Raw genomic sequence first — 23466 nt, 5'->3', positions numbered from 1 at the left:
AACTACAACCATGGGGGCTTCCCACAGAATCCCAGCCTTCTTCACATCCACCTGCTTCACCAGGGACCTCCATGGGTGCAGGGAGCAGCCCTGCCCTCTCCCCATGGGCTGCAGGGGAGTCTCTGCTCTACTCCTTTTTTTCTTCCACTGGCCTCAGTGTCTGCAGAGGTATCTCCTCACAACTCCTCCTCACATCCCCAACTCCTTCTTCCCAGCTTCCCCTTCTTAAATACGTTATCACAGAAGTGCAGCCACCACCACTAATTGCCTTGACCTTGGCCAGAGGTTGGTCCAACTTGAAGCCGGGGGAGCTTCTCACAGGGGCCACTGCTGTAGCCCCCTCCCCCGTTACCAAAACCCACCGCACACACAAACCCAATACATCATCAGTTAAATCCTAGAGCTGTTGGACCAAAGCTTAAAAACTAACCATGGGAGAGGAAAGCAGGATTATTGCGTCCCTCTGGAAAAATTTGTTCCCCTATGAAGAGAAAGCCTTGTGTTTCCCTCCCTCCTGATCTTTGGAGGTATTAATATACAGATTTCATTTCTTATTTCCCACCTCTCTCCCTCATTTCAAATTCTCGGGCTTGCCACATCTTCTGCACTGGAAACAAAGCCTTAAAACAAATTAGAGGAGAAAGGGAAAAGAAAGCACACTGATCCCCCAATTAGCAAGGAGCACTTAAGCAGTTAGATCTTTGCATTTTAATTGTAATCACTCCAAACACAAAAAACTGAAGGGACAAACCCCACAGCTAATTCTGGCTGATTAAGTCAGTCCCCATCCCAACACTTGTGTATGTTTCTGATTTAATTCCATGGCTTCTGCACACAGCCTGCTGAGAGGCAGTGCTTTATTTTTACTCTCCTCCACTCAAACCATTTTACTTCACTGTATCCTATTCCAGAGTCTGGTCTGCACACCCAAGCTCTTCCCCGGGTCTGCACCATGCCCATGGGTCTTGTGGTGCCAGGGACATCTCCAACACTGAAGGCTGGTGTTGTGGGATGATGAGCAGGTGAAAGCAAGGCAAGAGCCAACAACCCAGAATAACTCAGGTGGGAAGGGAGCTCTGTGGGTCTCTGGTCTAACCCCCAACAAAGGCAGGACCACCTTTGAAGTTAACTTAGGTCTTCATGTTTGTTCAGTCAACAACGGTTATCTCCAAGTACAGAGATCCCACGGCCTACCTGAGCCTGTGTTCTGATGACTAACTGCCTTCCCTATGGAATGTTTTTCCTTTTATCTAATAGAATTTCCTCTGTTGAAATTCTGCCTCTCCTCCTATTACTGTGAAAATTAATTAGAACCAAATTAAATCAGAAAGGGAGTACACAGACCCAAGAAGGGCTCTCAGTCCTCTGTGAAAAGCAGGGTGCACAACACAGCCTCAGCTTTGAGCACAGCAGACTCAAAGCAAGCCGCAGGATCAGACTTCCTGGGGATTTAGCTCCAAATCAAGATGTGCATAGCTACACACACCAATAGATATGACTCTCAAGAAGCAGTCTCTCCACAGTCTTCCCCAAAAGGGGGCTCCTCTTTCCAACATTCAGCACAGATACAGTGCTGCATCTTCTGAGATGGTCAATCCACTCTTCCCACCTCCTACACAACGTAGTGCCACCAGTTACCCCTTTGAGCACCGGGACTCTCTTTGAACCTGATGTTCTCTCCTTCCAGTCACAGACACCTAAGGTAAAATCAGGATGGGGACCAAAACCAATGACATTTGTCACCAGTTGAGTTGAGTCAACATCACCAAAACAACACTGTGTGTGGAAGGACATGCAGCAGGGCATTGCACATACACCAGAACAGTACAGAAGGGGAAGATTAGATGCTGGGTCAGACTCTTTACATTAATATCCCTGCATCAGGTTCTAAAGATGCCAGGGGACACCATATATCAGAGCAGGATCAAGGATTAATTGTGAGACTGGCAATTATTTTTGAAAGTCCTGACTGAGAAAGCTGGGACAGACATTAAGAAGAAAAAGAACTAGGAAAACTGTGTGAAACTAGTACAGAGCCCTGGAACACATTTATTAAAGAAGACGGTAGAGAAGCAGATAGGAGGTGTAGATCTAATGTACAATTACATAGGAAACTCCCTCTGAAGTAGAATCTGAGGGGCAGAATGACCGGAACCCCACTGCTTCATGGCAAGATGTTGTTCTGGGGTAACCATGGACCTACTCAGGAGGAGCTGCTTGTTAAAGGACCAAGAGGACCGAAGGTCTGCAAGACCTCTCTGGTCCCCATTATTCCTGTTGCTTCAGCACAGGAGGCAGAATGAAAGGTCAAGTTGGTCTTTGAGCTTAGAAACAACAAGGTGCTGCAACTGTTGTGCAGAGCTCACAGAAGGGTTTGCTTATTGTTGCTTTGTAAATTAGTTCTTTTAATCAAAGTGTTCTTTACCTAAGAGCAATTCTTGGAAGCAAAAGTGTAAGTAGATATGAGGGTTCATCACTCCTCTAGCACACATCCCTCAGGTCCTGCAGCTGGGTGCAGTGGGGGTGGTGCAGCACGGTTCACACCAACGAGCAAGAGAGAAGCAAGTTCATGGTCACCACTCCACAGGACAAGGGATGCACAGTGTCACCTCGGCTCTGCCACTTCCAATTCTGCAGGCGCTCCACTGCACTCAGGATTAGGTCTTGCATAGTCAAACATTCACGTCAAACATACCCCCTTTCTGTGGATGGGATGACTCGAACTCTTTATGTTTTGTATATTGTGTTCAAGAATATCAAAGCCCAAAACGCTGGACAATGCTGAACTTTCACTTCCTCCTCTAAGTAGGGCTGTGCTCACACAAACATACTATTTTTTGTTAGGCAAAGTAAAGAAGCAATTCTCACAGAAGGGTGGGGGATGAAGCGTGTATGGCTTTACACTGAATCAGACATTTCATACAGCAGGCTTAGTTCTTTTTTTTATCCCCATAAGAAGAAAAGAAATGAAGAAACTAAGTAGTCTCACAGAACTGGGACAGGAGGAAAAATCCTGATCCCAACATAGGCTCAGCATTTACAGTCAGGATGTGGGCAGAGTCAGCTCCCTCCTCTGCCCAAAGGGGTTTGAAGCAGCAGGTCCCACATCTTTCGGGTGGGGAGGGCATTCCAGGCTGCTCCATCCCTCTCATTTTGATTGCTTTGCAGTTTACAAAAATTCACTGTCACAGGAGGTAGAGGCCATGCACTGCATCCCCAGAGCACATTCTCCAGCTCTGGTAGAGAGTGGGTTTGACCCTGAGCCTAAGAAAGAATCAGGAAGTGTTAGGAAGCAGAGGGCAAGCTCAGCATGCCCTCTGCTATTCCACTGCCTGCCTTATGGCTCTGTCTTCAGGGAACATCCTCACCTGTAGGAACATCATCAGATTGCCCCATGTGCCATGTAGAAAATGTCCTGGCCAAAGGAGCCTGACCAAAGAGAAAAGAGAAGTCTCTGTAAAGAAGTACTTGGTGTACAAGGAACCAAGGAGCTACCCAATTAGGCAGGAGGACAGGATTCCCCTGCGAGCATGGCTCGGGTGAGGAAACCAGGCATCCTTTGGCAATTGCTCAGTTTGCTCCACTCCTTCCTTCTCGTTACATACTTACAGAAATAAATCATTTAATTAATCAGCCTTAAAGGAGAAATACAAAACTCATGTAGGTAAGGGATTTTAACACTAGCTGTGTTTCTAGGGACAAAACCCCAAATCAATTACTGCAGCTCACCATTCATTCATCTACATTATCAAACGCATTTGCCTGCTGTTCCAGGCCCTGGCCACCCAGGTGCAGTGCCTGCACGAGTTATGCATGGCATTTAACAATGTCCACTGCCTTCACATTTTCCACCACTTCATGAGCAAGAAAACAACAGATCTCAGCAGTTTCGATATCAAGAAACACCCTGTGCAAACCTGAACTCTGAAGTACTGGAGACCATAGAGGACATATAGCACACCTCAGAAAGTCCCTTGCACACTTCAAGACTTCCTCAGAGAACTTTTCCCACTCCACTCCTTCTCTTACAGCTCAGGGCCTCTTGCATCCCAGCCTCAGAGGTCAGGTTTTCCATCACATGTGTTTTGGCTGTCTCAGATTTTAATTATTTGAATTGAGGAGTTGTCCCAGCGGTCCTACCACCAAATGCCACTAGATCTTCTGCAATGACGGGAAGCGGCAACAGCAAAGCTGCTCCATGAGTTGTGACAAGAACAATCACAGTCACACATCACCCGAGGAGAGCAGGGCTGGCAATGAGATCGATTGACAGCCCCATAACTGTGAAACAAATATAAGGTAGGGAGACAAAGCCAGTCCCACCAGCAAGCCAGGACAGAGTGGAACACAGACCCACCAGCAGCATAGCTCATAGGAGGACTAGGTCCCAGGTCAGGCTCTTCCAGCTAATTAAAGCCTGTTAGTGCAGGCAGGGCCCTGACACAGGACGGCAAACAGCATGACTCTGGTGTGCGTCCCCCGCAGGTACCTGGTCTGCTTTAGCAGGTTTGCCTGCCGGCAGCAGCACACAGCCTGCTGCAAGAAGGGGGCCCTCCACTTTCTGCGGCTAACTGAGGTAGCACAACAGCTTTGAATATCTGCCAAGGAAAGAGAAAAGCCACCCTTCTTCCTTTCTCTTTTTGGCTTTAATGTCCCCTATGCCAAGGTCTAGAGGGAATGAAGGTGTGTTTGTAAAAGGAGTGGAGAAAGAGCAGAGCCCAATACTGAGCTGCATGGGTTAGTCCCTACCACTGAAATGGGGAGATGCGGGGCTGGGTTCACAAGCAGCTTCCACAAGCCAGAGACACAAAAGAGAGAAAACACACTTCTGGGGTGTGGGTGTGTGTGTGTGCAAGTCCACCATGGTATTGAAAAATTCACAGCACATTAAATGAAACAAAGGTATTCAGTCTGCCAAGGGACTCCAGCTCCTGTGACCTGGTTAGCTTCACTGGTACAGCCCCAGTCTTACTCCTCATTTCTTTCCTTTCTAAGTAGAACTGATAACTATGCATGTCCTTCCCTGTTTCATGCATACCCTTAGGAGCCTTCATCCTCTCTCATTTTTATTTCTGCTCTGTGCTCTTTGTACAATGCACCCTGTATTCTCCATATGCTTTCTGGCTGAAACACTTAACCAGCTGAGGTTTCCTCCTCCTAAGATTTTCTCCTCCTCCTGGAAAGCTTACAGAACTGCTGAGCGTGCAAGCTTTATCCCTCCTAAGAAGATGTATGGAGCAGGTAGGGTTGCTGTCCTGGGACTGTGGGATACTCTCAGGTTAATTTGTGAAATTAACTTCAGACTCAGCAGCTGCTGCGGCTGCTGGTACTTCAAGGGAGAAGGAAAATGCTGATGGTAACAGCATGATTTATGAGCCATATAGGAACATCAGGCAAGCTCCGGAGAGCTGCATATGGAAGGGGATTTTCCTGTGAATAACCTTCTTCAAGAAAAGGTACTAGGCACATGTTTGAGGGGAAATTGCAAAAGACTCCCTCAGTGGTGAGCAGTTTAATCTTTCTTTTGCCTGTCTGCACATCAACCCGCTCCCTGCCATAAGGAATGATGACAAAGTGGTGATCTGAAGACACTTTTTGAGAAGGGATCCTCTTCTGTAAAACACCATCCACTCACCTCTAAGGTCTGTAAGGAAGGTGCTTTTTGCTATCCCAATGCCTCAACTTGACTTTGTCTAGGAACTTTGCATAGTGGCAAGTAGGTCAATATGCATGCAAAGATGTAGGGCGATGAGAAGATGAGTGAAACATGCTCTTTTATCATTCTTGACATCTTTCTGTGGACAACCTTTCCATACAATTAGGGTGATCCAGGGTGCACAACAGCTTCTGCCAATGCAGCACTCACATTGTCATAATAGGTTGTAGGAGTTTCTCCCTAAGCTGAACAAGTGATACCTTATCCTGCCTCCAAGGACAATGCAGTGCTTCCCCCCATCTCCAGCTGGACAGTTCTACCAGTAAATAATGTCAGCTGATTGGGATGACAGTCATATCTCTTCTTTCTGAACCATCACTGGAAGGGGAGCAAGCTCTTCTCTGCAGCAGGAATCTCTGTAAATCCCCCATCAAGACCACAAGTGCCATGCTCCAGGGGATCTGGAGACCTGAACTCTATGTTTCTGCTTTTCTTGTTTATACTGTTTTGGGTCATCCCTCCTTTTCTGCTTACATACCTCCTGGGGCATTCATGTGCTCCTGTAGTGTGAATCATCATTGCTCTTTCATAACATGAAGCCAGGTGGAAACTTTATCCAACAAAAATGTAAAAATGAGCAGTCATGCACTTCTATTCCACTCTTGCTTCCACTGCATAAATTGGTTTTTGCCCTTTGTCCAGCAAAGTTGATCAGAAGCACTCTTGCTAGAGAGTCCCAGATAAGAAAGTTAAATTCTTCTGGGAGGGGTGTACACATATATGTATGCTGCAGAGGAAGGCAGCTCAGGGGATTTTGGACTGGGTACTGAAATACTGTTAGGCACAAATATTCAATAATCATGAGTTATTTGCCTTTTTATTTTTCAAAAATCTTGATTTTGACTTGAAACCTATTACCTGATTAATAAATATTTAATGCGGATTCCTTTAATTTATCTTCTGATAACAGGCTCCAGCACATTTATGAGAGCTTGTCTCCATGACAGAAACTTACTTTTTGTTTTTAAATGCAAACGCAACCCTGGATGTATTCCCATGAATCGAAGAACATGTTGTTGTTTTTTTGAAGAAGGACTTAGAAGTAGGCTCATGATTAATTCACCAAATTAAATTAAACCAGTTGGCAACTGTGATTTAAAGTTGGCTCATTTTCACCCATCTGACTTCAAAATGGCAGAATGGATTTTGCTCAAACTTTAGAAAAAAAAAAAAAGAGCTTGCTTTTAGGAAAAGGAACAGAGACTAGAAATAGAAATATGAAATAGTAATAGCATTTGTGTATCCTCCTTGGTCATCCAATGTTAAACAGAAGAACCAGCTTGCCAGCAGCTCTGCCTGCAGGTGCATGGTAGGGGAGGGATGTCTTTGTCAGACAATGGTGACATCCAGGTGCAGAACCGAGCCACAGCTCCTGCTCCACCAGGAGTGTGACCGGTGGTGCTCAGCAGAGTGCTGAGTTTTTGCACCTCTCCTTCAAAGAGGCTCCGTCTGTACCTGCAGCACCCACCTTTAAACTCAGTATTTTAACAAACTGGGCAGCAGCTCCTGTTGTGCTCTTCACATCTCCCTAGGAGGAGGGTGCATCTCCACATAGCAACTGAAAGATGAATCCAGTTGAAAATGTGCTCATCATTCACCAATAAACCCACAGAGTGAAAGAATATACAGTGTGAGGATGTGGGTGGGTGAGGATGGATCTACCCTGTGGGATTGTGTACATGGTAGATGGGCCATCTCAAAACAGTACTGCTGTGAGCTCTGTAACATGCCACCAAAATGCTGGATTTTTTTTCTACATGAGGAGAATTCTTTCCTGAGGGCTTATACAGCAGAGATTTTAGACACGGAGCATGAAGAACACAGCCTTGTATCTGCCATTATCTGTTGATAATGCTTCTTATCTCAATGACTTACACTTTCTAATTGGTCTTGCATGTTTACCTGACAACTTCTCCTAAGAGGGTGGTGTAAGTGCTAAAGCTGAACTCTTCTGTTGTCACATGAGTGCAACTACAGGGGAAACGGATGGGCTGATCTTTTTTCCATATAGTGGGTACAGGCTGAAGTCAGACCCTTCCTTGACACATTATAATGAACATTGGGGAGCTCTTCTACATCCTGATATAGGATCTGACCTGTAAATATACAAGACAAACGAGAGTGATATTTAAAATACAGGCCACAGAGGTGAATTTTCAGTCCTAAAACTGAGATGATCATACAAAACTACTGTCCATAACAGCTTACGTAAATCACATTTTAAACCAAGAACTCCTCTGGAGACTATTTTTCCATCTACAGATATAATAATCTGTGCCTTTGTTACTGCCAGGCCAGACTCCTGCACTGTGCTTATGATGTTAAAGTTTAAGCGACCCCATTGACCAAAGCTGGTACAGACTCTGACATCATGCCTGTCAGCGATATCTGTTGTGGGGTTGTTTGACACCAAGCACTGCCTGATAGTAGGAAAGAGGTTTTACGGTTCAGGGTTTTTTTTTGCCAAGTAGCCAAAAGCCTCAAACCTACTTGTTTTAGAAGGAATAGTTCCTCAGTTTCATGGAGAGGAAGCCTTCATCCCTTCAGCAGCCTTGTCCTGGAATGCTGAGTTCCTTTTGCCTTGTGTTTGCAGCAGCCTGCCCAAACAGACCCTGCAGTCATGGAAAAGCCCTGTCTTCCTACTTAGCTCCTTTGGTGTAAGAAATGGAGTGACAGAGTTGGCTGTTGGAAGGGAATGTGGGCTATCTCCAGGCTGTTCGTGACTGAACAGGTCTGTTTGGGGAAAAAAGTCCATGAGCGGGATTCAAGGTTGAATCCTCTGGCTGATATTGCATTTCCCACGGGCTGGTGAGAACACATGGAACAGTTAATATTTAAACTGTTGACACAGTGCCCGATTTAGACAGCTGCTTCAGTGTCACCCTCATTTGGAGAAGTGTATTGTCTGGGGGAAAGCCACATGATCTAAACAGTAAGCACAAAATGTCTAGGCTCCCTCAAACCATGTGTCTGGGTTGCAGCTGAGTCGGCTTGGGTCCTTCTACTCTCCAGGCAGAGAGTGACTTACAAGGGCTTTTCAGCACAGCGTCTATTAGATGAGACTTCACAAGACAACTGGCTGAAAAATGCTTGTTCTTTTTTTTTCCTTCAAAAATCTGCATTTTTTTCAAAAACTCTAAAAAAAAAAAAAGTTAAATCATGGTGATTCAAATGAAATGTTTTTTAGGTGCCTTGAAATAAAAGATTTCATTTCATTTAAGTTTTAGTACTCATGTTGTTCTCAATTTTTCTTTTTCTGAATGTTCCTCCTTCTGACTCTGCCTGCCTTAAATTAGTCAATGAAAATTGTGTTGATACAGGTCAAAACATAATTTATTCTTGGACACAAAATGCTCCGAAGTTATATCAACAAAAAATGAAGCCTTTTTGACACTGAAGATTTCACAGGCATTAAAGACATTATTATGAAATTTTCGAAACAATTATTTTTTTAGAATCTCTGTTCTTTCTCAAATTTAAGAGGCTATTTGTTCACTTCAGTGCATGATGGTTAGCAGAGCGATGCACCAAACTCTGCCTTGTTGCTACCTTCCAAACTTTCGGAGGCTGATCTGCAGTGATACTTCCTGCAAATACAGTCTAGGGAAGAGTGTATTGATATTCTTGCATATTGTTATACAAACTATCTTGAGGATTTCTTCTTTCCAACAGCAAGAGAATTTCTAGAATAAACCAACCTGAACATGCTATTAATGTTTTTACAAACTATGCGTATGTCCTTGGATATTCCTATTATGCAACTTAAATGCCCAAGCCATTGAAAAGTCAGAAGGCTTTTGAAAATGTGAAGCTCTATCGTTATTTGAATATTCAGTAAGTTTACTAGCACCATTAATAATATCAATATCCCTGCTGTTATTAACAAAAAATCCTTTCGGTACCCCATAACAGAGGTGGGCAGGTATTGAATTTAATGGAGTGTTTGTAGCTGCCAATAGTGTAGATCTCCCCTGTCTGGGCTTCCAGGGTGTGTGGGTATACACAGTGGTGCCACTTACTAAGGGTATGGGGATATGGATGAATACAGCAAAATTCTAAACTAGACAAAATATTGTTCACGGAAGGACAGAGGGTAGTTAGCTTGGACAGGAGTGAACCCTGAAGATTGTCTATGGATATGAAGCAGTTATTAGCACCTTGTCCTGAACTATGACTAGAAGGAATCATTAAAGCTTTTTTCCTGTTGCAGTATGAGATCTTGCCATGGAAACCCAGGGCTCTACAGATTAAACAGAAGAGAACAGGAAGGTAAAGCAAGATTAACAAGGCTAAAATCTCACTTTAAATTAAATGAGATGGCAAGATGAGGAGCTTTTCCAGCAGCCAAACATAAACACAGTTATCACTTTAATAAAATGAAGGCAGGAGGAACAAGAGCATCACAGGAGCTCTCTGGGGTGGCATGTTAGCAGGAACTATAACTCACCATCACAGCTTGAAAAAATTTCTGTTGTGCTGCTCTCCTCTGCTCTATTCTCCCTTTATTTGAGCATAAACATGGCAAACTATCCACTTGCCACTTCTCTTTTAAAGCTACTAAATAATTGGCTCTTATTGTTTCTATTGAGGGGCAAAGCCTTTTTAGTTTTCAGCTATGATTTTGGTGAGTCTGAGACGCTCAAGGATTTGGACATCCAAGACAGGATTGGACATCTAGCTCACGTTAGGTTTTAAAAAGATTCTCCTTTAAGCAAATATGGGATAAGTGGGAAGGAAGTCCAAGAGGAGAGGGCAGCAATTTTCCCATTTTCCTGTCTGAGTGTGGGAGAATCAGTATTTATCTGCTTTGGGGATGAAAGGATGATCCTGTCTGTGTCAAGCAGATGTGCAGCATCCCACCAGCATCCCTGGACAACTCACTTTTCCTGCATTTTTAATCCTTAGATGTACATTTACTGCACAAAGCCACAGAGGTGTGGAGCAGACCAAGCTGTGAAGAACACAGGAGCATGGGCAGCCAGTGCAGCTGCAGTGGGGGACTTTGGGGTGAGTCCCCAAAGGGGGATGCAAAGCCAGATCCCTCCTTTTACCTGCTGTCGCAGCTGACCATGGGTCCCACCTCCCTAACAGCATCCCCCCGTGTCCCCACAGACCCTTGCTGAGCGATGCCGACACGCTGCAGCACCCTGGCTGCTCAACACACTCACCCACTCTGCAATGGCTGTCCAGACAACCTTATTGTGCACATTCAAAAAACTTCTAGATGACCTCAGAAGGCCAAGACTTTTAAACTTTTTAAAGTTTAAGAGCTTAAGACTCAGTCTATTAACATTAAATACCACAATGCCACACTCTAAGTGCATCAGTCATTTCTGAGAATGGTCCTGTCCAATCCACTTTTGGTGAGCATGGCAAAGTCTAGAAGTGCTTGAGTACTTTATTTCCTTGTGGAAATAAGACTCTGAAAACGTAATCTCTGATCTTTATTCCTCAAAGTTAGGGTAAGTGACTCACCTTATGCTGGAAAAATGAGACTGGAGATTTATTCTCATTTTCCCATCTGCTCTAGGCAGTGTCATAGAGCTTGTGCATATCCCAGCTCTTGGTTGAACCCAGCAGAATGCTTGGATGTGCAGAATACTTTGCTTACACCTTAGCAAAATCTGTTGGACACACACTCTAAATAGCATCATTACAGTTATGTTTAAAATTAAGGGCAAGATTGAGTCCTCTGGATGGTAACGTTGATTTGCTTTTCAGAGACCAGTAATACAGATTTATCCTAAAGACAGTGCCTTGGAAATGGAAACATGTAAGAACATTCAAACCAGCAGAGAAAAAGTTGACTGTTTCTCCTTTAAAGGCTGTATTTCATAAGTTACTTTTGTTCTGGGTAGGAAAAAAAAGCAAACCCAAAAGCCCAAGAAAGATTCCTAACCAATTAATAATTAACAGCGTTCAAGTACATTTATGTCCACGTACAGCATTTGTTAAAAAAGAAATATTTTTGTGTTTTAACACCTTTTTTCAAAAAAAAAAAAAAAAAAAAAGAAGAGAGAATAAATTAATGTACACATTACATTATTTTGGCACTGGTATGGACCATATTTAAAAACATTTGTTGTTATTATTTATAATGGTTTGTACAAAATTGTAAACTATTTTCAAGTTTGTTTGTTTTTACTTTTGTTCATTATCACCTTTCAAAAACTGTCACTGCAGGAACAAAAACACCCCAAACAAAACCCCAAATAAAATCAAGGCAACTCTCCCTGCCCTTTCCCACCCTTCCCTCTGCCCTCCTGCCCCCTCTCCCTAAAAGAAGATGAAGGAGACAGTTTTTGAAAGCACCCGGCAGTAAATGGTGAGCACGGCCTTCCTGGGGGCCCTTCTGCAGCACCAGGCGTGGGCTCCAGCGCTGCTCCAACTGACACATGAACGGCTCCGAGAGCAGAAAGTGCCACCCACCAATCACACCTTCCCACCTCTAGAGTAGACAAAGATGGCTCTTTAGGTCATTTTATTTTATTTCTTTGTTGTTTTTCCCTTTTTTTTTCTTTTTCCCTTTTTATTTTTTACAAAAATTTCTACATCTAAATCACTTTGCTAGAAACATTATTTTTCTTTCCTTTTTTTTTTTTACATTAGTTAAAGCAGAATCTGCTTTTGTGAAAAAAGACAAGGATCAAGGTCTTATTTCATGCAGAAAATGCAAATTAAAGATCATAAAAATGGGTGGTTTATTCTGCTTTTTTGTTGTTGTTTTTTGTTTCTTGTTTTTGTAACGCTGTACAGGATGCAACGCAGCCACTCAGAGTATGTTAAGATGGTTCACAGCAGTCCCTTTGATAGTATACATTGACATTGATCTCCCTGTCCTGTTGTCACTGTTGTTCAGTTAGTTGTTTGAATTTCAGGCCACATGAGATGTTCCCAGTTAGAGAAGATGTTGCTGCTTCTTCGTCTTTGAGAGGAAGATGGATGGGTGAAGTTTGAGAGAGTGATACATTGGCATAAACGATCTAGATTTTCCTGGAAAGGATGCCCTGGCCTTAGAGGTCTAATCTTACTTGCTTTCATACCTCTTGTCATAACATCCCTGTAGTGAGCACATCGTGAGGGGGCATTTGTCCTTCAGGAACAGGTTTCTCTTCTGAAAGGGGATGTGATTTCACACAAAGACACAATATTATGACATGCCAGGCAATGGAAAGAAAAAATACCACAGACCGGACAATGGTCCTGCCAGCAGAGTCATTTGTACTTGCCAATGGATGGGATGTTTCCGGGTAACTCTTGAAGCTTTGCTTTATTCTGTTTTTCCATTTTCTTCTCCAACACCTCGCTATGAATCTTTCCAGATGTTAGAAACTCTTCTCTGCTGAGCCTTTCTACAGAGCTGCTCACTAAGAATCTTCCCTTTTGGCCTACCAAGCACATCAGTCCCAACCCAGTGAAGCTGTTGGATCCAGGCATGATTTTAAGCAGATGCAGAATTGTCAAGTCTGCTTTTATGCAGAGCAAGGGATGGGGCTTTGCTGGACTGGGGCACTGTGTGGGTTTAATCCCAGTGTATTTCTCTGCTTTGCCCATCCCCTTTTTGCTTCAGTGAAAATGAAATAGGAGAGGGGAAGGTTGGGGCAACCTCACCTCCCTTGGTAACCTCTTCTTTCGTCATCACTTAGCATTGGCAGGGGCTGAAACTTAGTTACTTCTGACCAGTCTCTGCCTGCAAGAGGCTCTGGGACACTTCTGTCTGCCTCCAAATTCACCGAGCATGAGGCTGGCCAGCCTAACAGCAGCCTGGAAGATGCACTAGAAAAAGATATATTTGTCTTCAAAACACCTCTGATGGGTCCCCAGATGTCCCTGAGGCAGGTAGCACGGCTGTCCCCAGAACTTCAGGTCCTGTGGGTCACTGACTCTGGAGAAACAAGCTTAAGCATCACCAACTATGCCAGTGCCAGCTCTCTCATGAGGTGTGCCTCCTCTTTGGTCTCTCACCTGACATGTCATGATATTGCTCAACAGCCACCTTGCAGTGAGGAGTTACCTGCTCGCCTCCTGCACTCACCACTGAGACCCTCTGGTCTTGTTGGGAACGGCCGTTGCCTCTGCAAGGCTTGGTGCTGCAGCAGCACAGGCTCCATGGCCCTGGGCACAGCCGAGGGATGGGGATGAGAAAGAAGAGACCAACCAAATACACCATTCCCTACAGGTAAGAATAAAGAGGACCTGCTCAAGAATTGAGTGGGGTTGAGCGAGTCCGTCCCAGTGTGGGCAGAGCATCTGTCAGTGAAGAGGCAATGCCGATTCCTTTCTCTGTAGAGAAGAGTTGAGATCAGCCAGAGAGAAATGCCTCTGCTAACCTGAGGCAGGGTGCTCCTGACGCTGAAAAACAGGCCATTGCCCTTTGTCTGAGTCCTCAAGAGGCATCGGCATCACAACAAAGGCCACCACATTTTCCTTCCTTGCTGGTCTGGCTTCTCCCAGCCCGCTGGTCCCCAAGCCCTCCCCACCAGGCTCAGCAGTGCCAGGGCTATCTCTGCAGCTGGACAGCATAAGCCGCATGACGGCATACCCAGTGAAGCACACTGAGGTCAAGACATGTCCAGAGGGGTGGGAAAGTCAGGGAAAAGATCTTGGACCCTCTTGACTGGACACTCTGTCCACTGGATGCCCAGAGAGGTCCCAAAATAAGACCTGGACCCAGCATCTAACTGAGTATGGCCAATAACCCTGGAGCTGCTCCATGTCATTCAGCCGGCATAGCACTGAAAGCTGTGAGGTGTTAGCCTTTACAGAAGGCAAACCAATACTGATCTGCTGTTTAAAACACATACTGGGGGACAAATTATCACCCTCTTCAAAAAAGTAATGCTACTCACCACTGTGCTATCTCATTCTTTCTGGGGGATAAGTCTGGCAGTATAAATGCCAAGCTCAGCCTGGGCAAATGATAAAATGTGCATCCCTTTATCATAAATGGTCTAGCACCTCATCTCCCCACTTTGTCATACAGATACTGAATACTACTCTGGAAGTGCTTTCTGCCTGTGGCACTGGCAAGTTCCAGTTATCTTAGACGGGAGCATGCAGCCCTTGGCATGGAGCAGAGAACAGGAGGTTTGGGATGGTTTGGGTCCATTTTCTCTAGGGGGGATCATGACAGCATAAGCTTCTTGGAGCAAGGGACCACATTTTGTTCCAGGGTTTTCTATTCTGGAGCACAATGGGGTGCAGAACCTTATGCTCACAGAACTCCTCCTTGTTTAGTCTCTGCAAAACACCTGTCCTTGCTTACCCACCAGTCCTGCTTGGCTCATCAGCAGGAACGGCTGAGTCAGGGCTGTGCGGCTGCACCATAGTGATGCACTCTAACTGGAGTGGCAGCTGGAGTGGAGAGAAGCCTTAATGCTGAAGAATGGCCTTTCCTAAGAGGATTGAGACTTCCCTCTGGTCTGCCTTCCACATAAAGTTTTGGTTTTTTTTTTTTTTTCTTTTAGCCTCTCTGCAGTAACACAAACAAATCAACATTCATTGGCCCAGCTGTAGAAAGAAGCCACACGTCTGGCCCATGGAGGCAAGACTGTCCTCTGCTTTTCCAAAGCACTAAATGTAAGATAAGACAGGCAGTTTCTCATACCCTTTTTTACTCTTGACACTCCTCCCAGTCCAGACAAAGATGGATTGTAACACAGAGGGTTACCCATATGTGTCAGACCGACTACCATCATGATCCTTAGAATTCCCCATCACTCATTTCTGCTAACTGGAAGCTGCATGGAAACCAGGTGTCCCTCAGTCCAAATTCAATCAGTGCCCAACACTTGAGCCCACTCATTTGTACTTCTGCTGAATAATTTGTCTCTGTAAGGCCAATAACTAAGCTTAACACAAGGTCCCTGCTTCTTACTCTCTTCCAAACCCATCCTTCACAAACAGCCAGGAACCCACAGGCAAGGTTCTATTGAATTGCAAAGGGTCTTAAGATACATCTTTTCACATGGAGGGCTTTCTTTGCACCTCTTCTGAGCAGCTGGGTATTTCCTAGCGCTTGTCACCCTAGATTAAGTCACATGGTGGAAAGCAGCAGCAGCAGCAACAAAAGCTTCTCTAAAAGTTTAGGCTCATACTGCCTTTACTGCATCGGCATTACTTCGTTTACGCAAGTGATAGCTGATATCATCTTCACCCCTTCACTACATCCTCAGACACATACAGTAAGGCATAGTGCAGGTTGGCTCTCTAGGAAGAGACCATGTGTGCAAGAGTCTAATACACAGCCTCCTCCCACTGGCCTCAGGGATGGTGGGATCAAACACTGAAAAGTTACTTACATACCATCACTTACACCTCTACTGCCCACTTCTTCTCTACTGTACTTGGAGGCGGATCAGTGAGCCAGCCCTAAGGTCACCATCCCGGCGGCAGGCTGCGCCTCTGTGCAGGCACAGGCACAGGTTTGCCCTCCAACCCCTGTGGGAAAAGTCTGGGGAAATGCGTTATAGTATCAGCCTGGAGGACAGTGCTTCTTTATTACACTTGTCACCTTTCAGCTGTTCTTTACTTCTGAATGTACAGAACCATTTTTATTTGGTTTACATCAAGACATTAGAAATCAAACATTTTTTTTTTCAAAAAAAAGAACAAAACCAAACAAAAAAACAAATGAAAAATAAAACCCAAGCCCCAACACTATATACATCTTCTCCTCCCCAGTCTCCGCTCCCCTCCCTCCCACCCACCCTTCCTCCCTCCCTCCCAGCATCTGTGTTAGGTCCTGCTTCCAACACATAGGTTTCACATCTCTCATCCAACCCATGCCCCCAACCCATTTTCCATGTCTACTGTAAAGACATCCCACCCTGTTTGGTAAGCCCAGTCTCATCTCCAAGAAAGCATTTGGTAACACGCATGGCGTTTCTTGCCCAGTTGGCTCTGATCTCTGACACCAGGGTAGAGCTCAGCTGTTGCCCCAGCTTGGCACGGCAGTCGCTTCCCTGTGCATCCCAGCCCAGCTCCTGCAACATTGTCCAGATGCAAATGATTGTCCCTGCCTAAAGGGACAGAGCTCATACTGATGGCAGTGCACCATGAGTCTCCCTCTATTTTCCTCATTCCTGACCTCACCATCTCCCAGAGACTGCGGTCTCTGCCCACCAGGGACTGCTCCCACAGCTGGGTTTCCTTGAGTGCTGCCTGCAGCTGCACCCAGCCTGTCTGGACTCAGTGGAGGTCCCCAGTTTTCAGTGCTCTAGTCCCTTCAAACCTATTGTATTGCACATATATTTTCACTACCTCTCTCCTATTTGCTCTGCTTCTGAAGTTACAGCTCTCTCCCACCAACCACCTCTTCCTCATCCCATCCTCTACACTAGGAGTTCAGTAACCATCTTCCCTAAAGCCACTGTCTTTTAGTCTGCAGCTCCAGAGGCTTCTCTTCTGCCTGATAAAAGCTCAGGATATAAAACCCCTTCCTCCTTCCCACAAAAAAGAAAACAAAACCAGCTCTCTCCACCGCCCCTTATCTCCTCCTGCCAGAGCCTCTGGAGCAGATCTGGTCAGACAGACTGGCCGGATCAGTTCCCACATGGCTCTGTTTCTGGGAAGTGGATGTGCTGTCCATTGGACAGAGGAAGTGTCAAGCCTTGGCAGGTTCCCTACTTATTTGCAAGACATAAGCTGCTGGCGTGGTGTCAGATGTGCATGCAAGAAAGCTGGATGCCAGTTAAGACCTACAGTCCTGTTTGTTTCATGCACTGTGAACTTATCCTATATACACTACGGGCTGGTTTATGCTTGAAGACATGAATATAAACGTATACATTTTCCTTTTACCTTAGTAACCAACGCTTTGCTTTCACCCATGGAATAGCAGGGGTTTGCTACCAGGGCTCTTATTTTCCTCTTTTGCTCTTTCTCTCATTCTCTTTTCAGTTCTTAATACTCAAGGTGAAGCGGGCATAGGAGGGGGACAGGTAGGATTACAGTCCCAAGGTCCTAGTTCCTAAAGGTCCCTGAGTGACAGCACTATACAGTATCAGAAAATGAAGCGATAGAGTTGCATTGGCCATGTATATCCTGAGAGAGATTTCATTTCTATTTCTCCTCCTCCTTCTTCTCCTCCACATACCTGCCTTAGGCTGTTATGCATGGGAAAGGTGCAAAACAACCTCCCCCAGCCCAGATCCCTCAGGCAGCCTGGAGCATCCCTCATGCTCGTGTTAGAGTCTCTGCTAAAAAACATGACCCAGCAAGCAGCAATCCTGCCCCAAGCTGCAAACAAACCAAGTCCCGATCAGAATTGCCTCCTGGACCACTGAAGTGAGAGTCAGAAGAAGCTCCACTTTTGAGCTCCACTTACACCCTTTCCTTCTCCTTTCCCCACTGCTCTCCCTTTGTGAAAGGTGGACAGCAGCAGGCACACAAGCTGCAGTGTGGAAATCCCCTCCACCTTTCCAATAACACGAGATTCGTACCCACTGCATGAGAGGTTCATGCCTTTCCTTTCCTCATGCTTGTAATGGCTTGAAACCTCTGGGCCTTGAGTATGATTAAAATGTCTTTTTTTCTCCACTGTCTCCTTTCTGGATCACTGGACCTCAAAACACAACATGGGTTTGTTGCCTTTCTTAGGGGTGGATGCAAACAGCTATGGAGGGAGAAAATGGAGGTGCCACCTTGGTTCTGGAGGAGGGCATTTCTAAGGGTCTTTAGCATTCTTCCTTTACCCCTGTATGGGAACACATTTTCTATTACTTGTCCGGCTCACAGGACACTCAGTTGTTCTCTGTCATTCTGCCCTGTCACCAGAAATTATAAGGCAGTTCCTGAACTGTGAAAAGTCCTGACTGCACACTCTTTGGCAAAGATTATTGTGTAGGACCAGATAGTCCAGATGTCTGGATATACTGACTCTATGAAGTAAAACTGACCTAGTAATACCAGATCAGAAACATTCAAAGAGAGAAACTAGGATGACTCCTGACAAGAAAGAGAACCCAGCCAACAGAGAACCAAGGCAACAGCAAAGGAGTCTGGCTCCCAGTCCCAGCAGGTGGAGAAATCAGCTGAGCATTTAATTTTCCCTGGAAAGCTTTTGGATTGTCGCTATGAAATTCTCAATTAAAACTCTAATTGAAGCCTAAAATATTAAACACAGCACCCCCTGTGCCTGTTCTCCAGCTGCTGGAGGCCCTGCGCTGTACCTGCAGGGAGCTGGATGGGATGGGCCAGGACCCCACTCCATGTGGGGCTCAGCTCCCGAGCAGCACAGAGTATGGGTGGGTTTTGTATCGTCTGTGTGCTGCTGTCCCCGCCAGTCTTTTGGACCAGCCAAGAGAGCTCTCAGGTGCCTAACTCCTACCATACATTTGTCAGGCTTTTACTACAGCTATCAGATTACTGGAGTTCTTGAGTAACCCCCTCAGCTTCCTAATTTCCTACCACACAGATGTCTGTTCTCCCTCCAGTCCTGATAGGCTTCTTATAGCTGCCTCTTTTTTCCCTTCTATAGTTCTGACCACCCTTTATATTGCAATCACATATGTAAAGGATAAGTGTTTAGATACTTTATTTAATCATCAATCAGCTGATTAGACTCCCCTTAAAAACTGAACCTGCTGATAGGCAGCCTCTATCTGGGAACTGCAGTCATGTGACATGCATATAATCGCCTACATTATATCGCTGATGCCATAAAACACAACTTTATGACTTCCATTAAAACGTTTAAAAGCCATTTCCAAATAGAATCCCAGTAGAAAGTGTAACTTTCCCCATTGGCCAAACTTCAACTTCCTGTGTATTGGGTAGACAAAAGTACCCAGTCCAGGCCAAGCCCTGTCATCTGGCTCCACTCACTCTTCAGACTCGTATTCCTATACAGACCCATCTAGACCATAAACGGCAACAATACTGGGAAAACCCATTTTCAACAGCATCGCTCTTGAATGTGGAAACCAGCAAGAGACTGTTCTGCAGGGCAGCTGGGAATCTAAGTCTGATTTAACAATTGTGCTAAAACCTTGGTGAGTCCAGGGAGGCCTGGACCAAACGTGTGCATGCATGAACATGAGAGAGGGAGATAGAGATTGGGGGTGACTGAGAAGGATGGATGCTCTACATTTATGCGTAGGATTCTGTTAGCAGAAAATGCTTAAGACACATTACTGATATAAAAATAACAATACTTATTATCTGATGAGCCCTGATCCTGCTTCATCCAAGTCAAGGCAAAACTTCCCATGACTTCACTGTTACTAGCTCATACCTATAGTGATTCACATTTTCATAGCACTGTACAGACATAAATTAGTGAATGAAAAGATGTGCATTAGATGCATCTGTCATATGAAAAGCAGGAGTTTCCCTGGTCTCAGAGGATTACTCTGCTCTCCCAAATAATAGGACTCAAGGAAAAAGGAAGAGAATGATAGCAGGAAAATAAAGGGATGGTTTGATTCAAGGAAGTGCGTGTGTGTGTGTCTGGCATATAAAAGCCTCCATCAGGTAAGAGCAAGGTTCTCATCGTTACTCCAGGATGGCAGAATGACCCTAGGGTTAAAGTTTTGCACTTGTGAATTTATAATTTTCATGGCTTTTATTAATATTATAAGGGAGATTATCGATCATCAGTGATTGCCAAAGTGGCCAATAATTCAATGATTTTCCTGAAAGTCACTGGCTCCTTTGGAAAAAGTTGACCTTGATGTCCAAGGCCAGGTTACCCTTCTGTACCTTTATAAGAGCGCCTGTGGATGGAAGCTGCTACAGACTTAGGGGCTTCCACAAGCACTGACAAGGTCAGCATTTTCATTGCAACCTTCCAGACTTTGAAGACCATTGTCTTCCAGTGGGATGATACTCCATGGAACTCTACTGCAACCTTAGTTACATCTTCTACAAGAAGGGACACAGGTACTTTTCTTTACACTCTGCATGTATTAACAGACATAATGCAAGGCCTGATAGAAGCAGTACAGATCAGAGGGTGCCAGCCCACCATTTGCTTCTGAACTTCTTAGGAAAGGGGATAGTTATCATTTCTGGAATTTTTTTATTCTGAAGTACAACAAAACAAATGACATTCACCCTTTCCTGCACCTTGCTGTAGGCTATGGTCACTCAGTGGGATGGAGTGTGAAGTCCCTTGTCTGGCACAAGGAACATGTAGAGGGGGGCAAGAGTTGAGTTTTTAGAGTCCTGCAACTGCTTTTCTCCCCAAACTCAGTAAGAACGATGCAGGGTGGGAATGATTAGGAACAACCCCTCCTTTCAGGGCTGAATCAGCTGAGTCTACTAGAGATCAGATGCCAGCAGTGAGCAGCAGCACTGTCCCATTTCTGATCCTCAAAGCCTTCTTTCCTCAGCAAGTATATATTTGCACAATCTACCTCCCCGGCTCTGCCTCTCTAATACAAGCTGGGACTCTGACCTCCAACCTCGCAAAGTTGCAATGAGCAAACAAAACCCTGCTATTCCCTCCAAAACACTGCCGGTTAAATGTCATCTGTGTTCTCTTTCTACAAAAGACGTTACAAAACCCCCCTCCCCAGCTCCCCTCCCCAGAAAACATGCTTGCACACACACATCCGTATCTACATACATGCGCACATACACACACACAGATGCGTTGCGCACACACGCACACATTCATACAGGAAAAACAGCTTGCAAACTCCTGAAGGTGGAAAAAGGCAACTTGCAAATGTGCCTTTGTTTTTGATAAGCTCCCTCCTTCCCCCCTCCCATAACCCCACATTGCCCCTTCCCTCCCAAATAATTGCCTTGTCCTCCCCCTTTCCCAGCTCTTCCAAAATAAATATTATTTTTATTTGTTAGTTTAAAAGATTCTTTTAGGCTTGTAAGCAAGAGAGAGGGAGAAAAAGAAAAGAGAAATCTCGTAGCATGAGAATGAAACCCACCATCTCATGAATCCATGAAAGAATAAACATGAAGGGGTTAAGAGCAGTGACAGAAGAAAGATTAAAAAAATATAATAATACTGAGAAGAGAAAGATGAAATTCAATAGTGAAATGAAAGTGAGGATAGCGCATTAGTGAGCACAGCCAAAGATAACCTATCGCCCCCACCAGTTTTTGACTCAATTTCTTTAAATCTCCCTCCCCCCCTTTTTTTAAACTTTTCTTGGTTTTTTTGTGTTTTTTTGTGTGGTTTTTTTTCCTTTTTTTCTGTCATTTTTTCTTTTTTTTTTCTTTTTTTCTTTCTGTTTTTGGTGGTTTTTGGTTTTTTTTTACAATGGTTTAAGTCCTTCAGCAGGAAACCAAAATCAAGACAAACACATCCCTCCCTGAAACCAAACCCCCTCCCATATACCCTCTCTCCCTTACCCCACCCCACACTCTGTGGTTCTACATGTGCTGAAAAGAGAAGAGTAAGCTTAGAATAAATCTAATGAATCAAAGGAATAAATGATAATGATAGTAAAGAGTAAAACCCAAACCCAAAAGACCACAACACTCCTGTGTTGTCATTGTCTGAGTGTCTGTCCCTATCTCTCTCGGAGGCTGCAGGCATCAATTTACATAGTACAACCAGTAAACAAGGTTGAAGAATCCAAAGGTGATTGGAAAAATGATTCGTGACCACTTGTCAATGGTGCTGACGTCTGTCAGGTCTGGGATTTTGAGCTTCAGCTTAGATGACCGCCGGCGGAGACGGCAGTTGGCACGGTTGCGGGCTGCAGCATGGTGGGTCAGCGGGACGTGGCGGTCCAGGGTTGGGTGGTGACCAAATCCATCCCGAGAGGCCAGCTGCTTGCGGAACTGGATTCCTGAGCCTTCAAAGGACATGACAGAGTTTCGAGAGTCGCCAACGCTGCTCATCATGTCCGTGGCCAGCAACTCGTTGTTCATCTCCAGAGTGCTGAGGAGGATGTTACCGTAAGGGTCAACCTAGAACAGGGAAGACAGAGAGAAAGGTAGTGGGGATGTCCCATGCACAATGTACACAGGGCCACACTATCAGGGATGATTTTGAACTGTTTTCTGTGTAACAATACCACTGATTTGTGGTCATTTGTGAGCTCTGAACCTGGACTTCTGCATTTGAATATGTTGTCCACTGATGCTGGGGCTGAAGGACTAACCACATGTGCTTGCAGCACATTTTTGAGTGGGGTAGCATGATTCTGCCAACACAGTAGGACCAAAAGCCACAGGGGTACTTTTGGGTACACGTACCCTCTGCAAGAGGATGGTCCTGATGAGACTGGCTTGAGGATGATGACACACTGAGGAAGAAGAAAAAAATTCCCAGTAATCACCAGACAGGAGAACTGGAGTTCATCTCTGGTGTTGAGGAGAAAGGCTGCTCCACAGCTCACCCAGGACTGAATGAACAGTGGAGAGTTTGAATTCTCCTGCCACAATGAAAGAAGGGGACAAACCTGCTCTCTCACCCTCTTCTCCTCATAACGGTGGCGCTCATTGTTGGCCTTGCTGATCCGTTCACTCTGTTTCTTCTGCTGCCGGGGGCCTCGCCCGAAGAATATGTAGTTGACAAAAGCATACTCCAGGAGCGCCAGGAACACGAAGACGAAGCAGCCCATGAGATAAACATCAATAGCCTTGACATAAGGGATCTTGGGAAGAGTCTCCCGCAGATGGGTGTTGATGGTAGTCATTGTAAGCACCGTGGTGACCCCTGTAAGGAGAGGGTAGGTATTCTGTTACCAAGGTGGGATGGTTTCCTGAAACACCACTCTCAGCTTCCCCATCCCTCCTCCCAGCTGGACAACCTCAAGAGGGATGGGAGCAGCGCA

The 23466-nt window shown here is 45.1% G+C and overlaps 1 protein-coding gene across 2 annotated transcripts in view; it reads right to left on the bottom strand.

The window, feature by feature from the left end:
• Positions 1-21414: 21414 nt before the first annotated feature.
• LOC141964517 (gamma-aminobutyric acid receptor subunit beta-4) overlaps positions 21415-23466 on the bottom strand; it is a 74559-nt gene continuing 72507 nt past the window's right edge. The window contains exons 8-9 of one of the 2 annotated variants that reach the window (XM_074915026.1): positions 23092-23348; positions 21415-22597 (exon numbers count right to left, since the gene is read on the bottom strand). In XM_074915026.1, the coding sequence (XP_074771127.1) occupies positions 22220-22597; positions 23092-23348 (635 nt within the window). In that variant the 3' untranslated portion in view covers positions 21415-22219. The remainder of the gene's footprint in view (positions 22598-23091; positions 23349-23466) is intronic. The other variant, XM_074915027.1, reaches the window with a different exon arrangement.

This window comes from Athene noctua, chromosome 11, assembly GCF_965140245.1.
Source record: "Athene noctua chromosome 11, bAthNoc1.hap1.1, whole genome shotgun sequence".
Classification (NCBI taxonomy): Eukaryota; Metazoa; Chordata; class Aves; order Strigiformes; family Strigidae; genus Athene; species Athene noctua.
The sequence above is the reverse complement of the archived record's forward strand: the minus strand, read 5'-3'. Positions and strand labels throughout refer to the sequence as shown.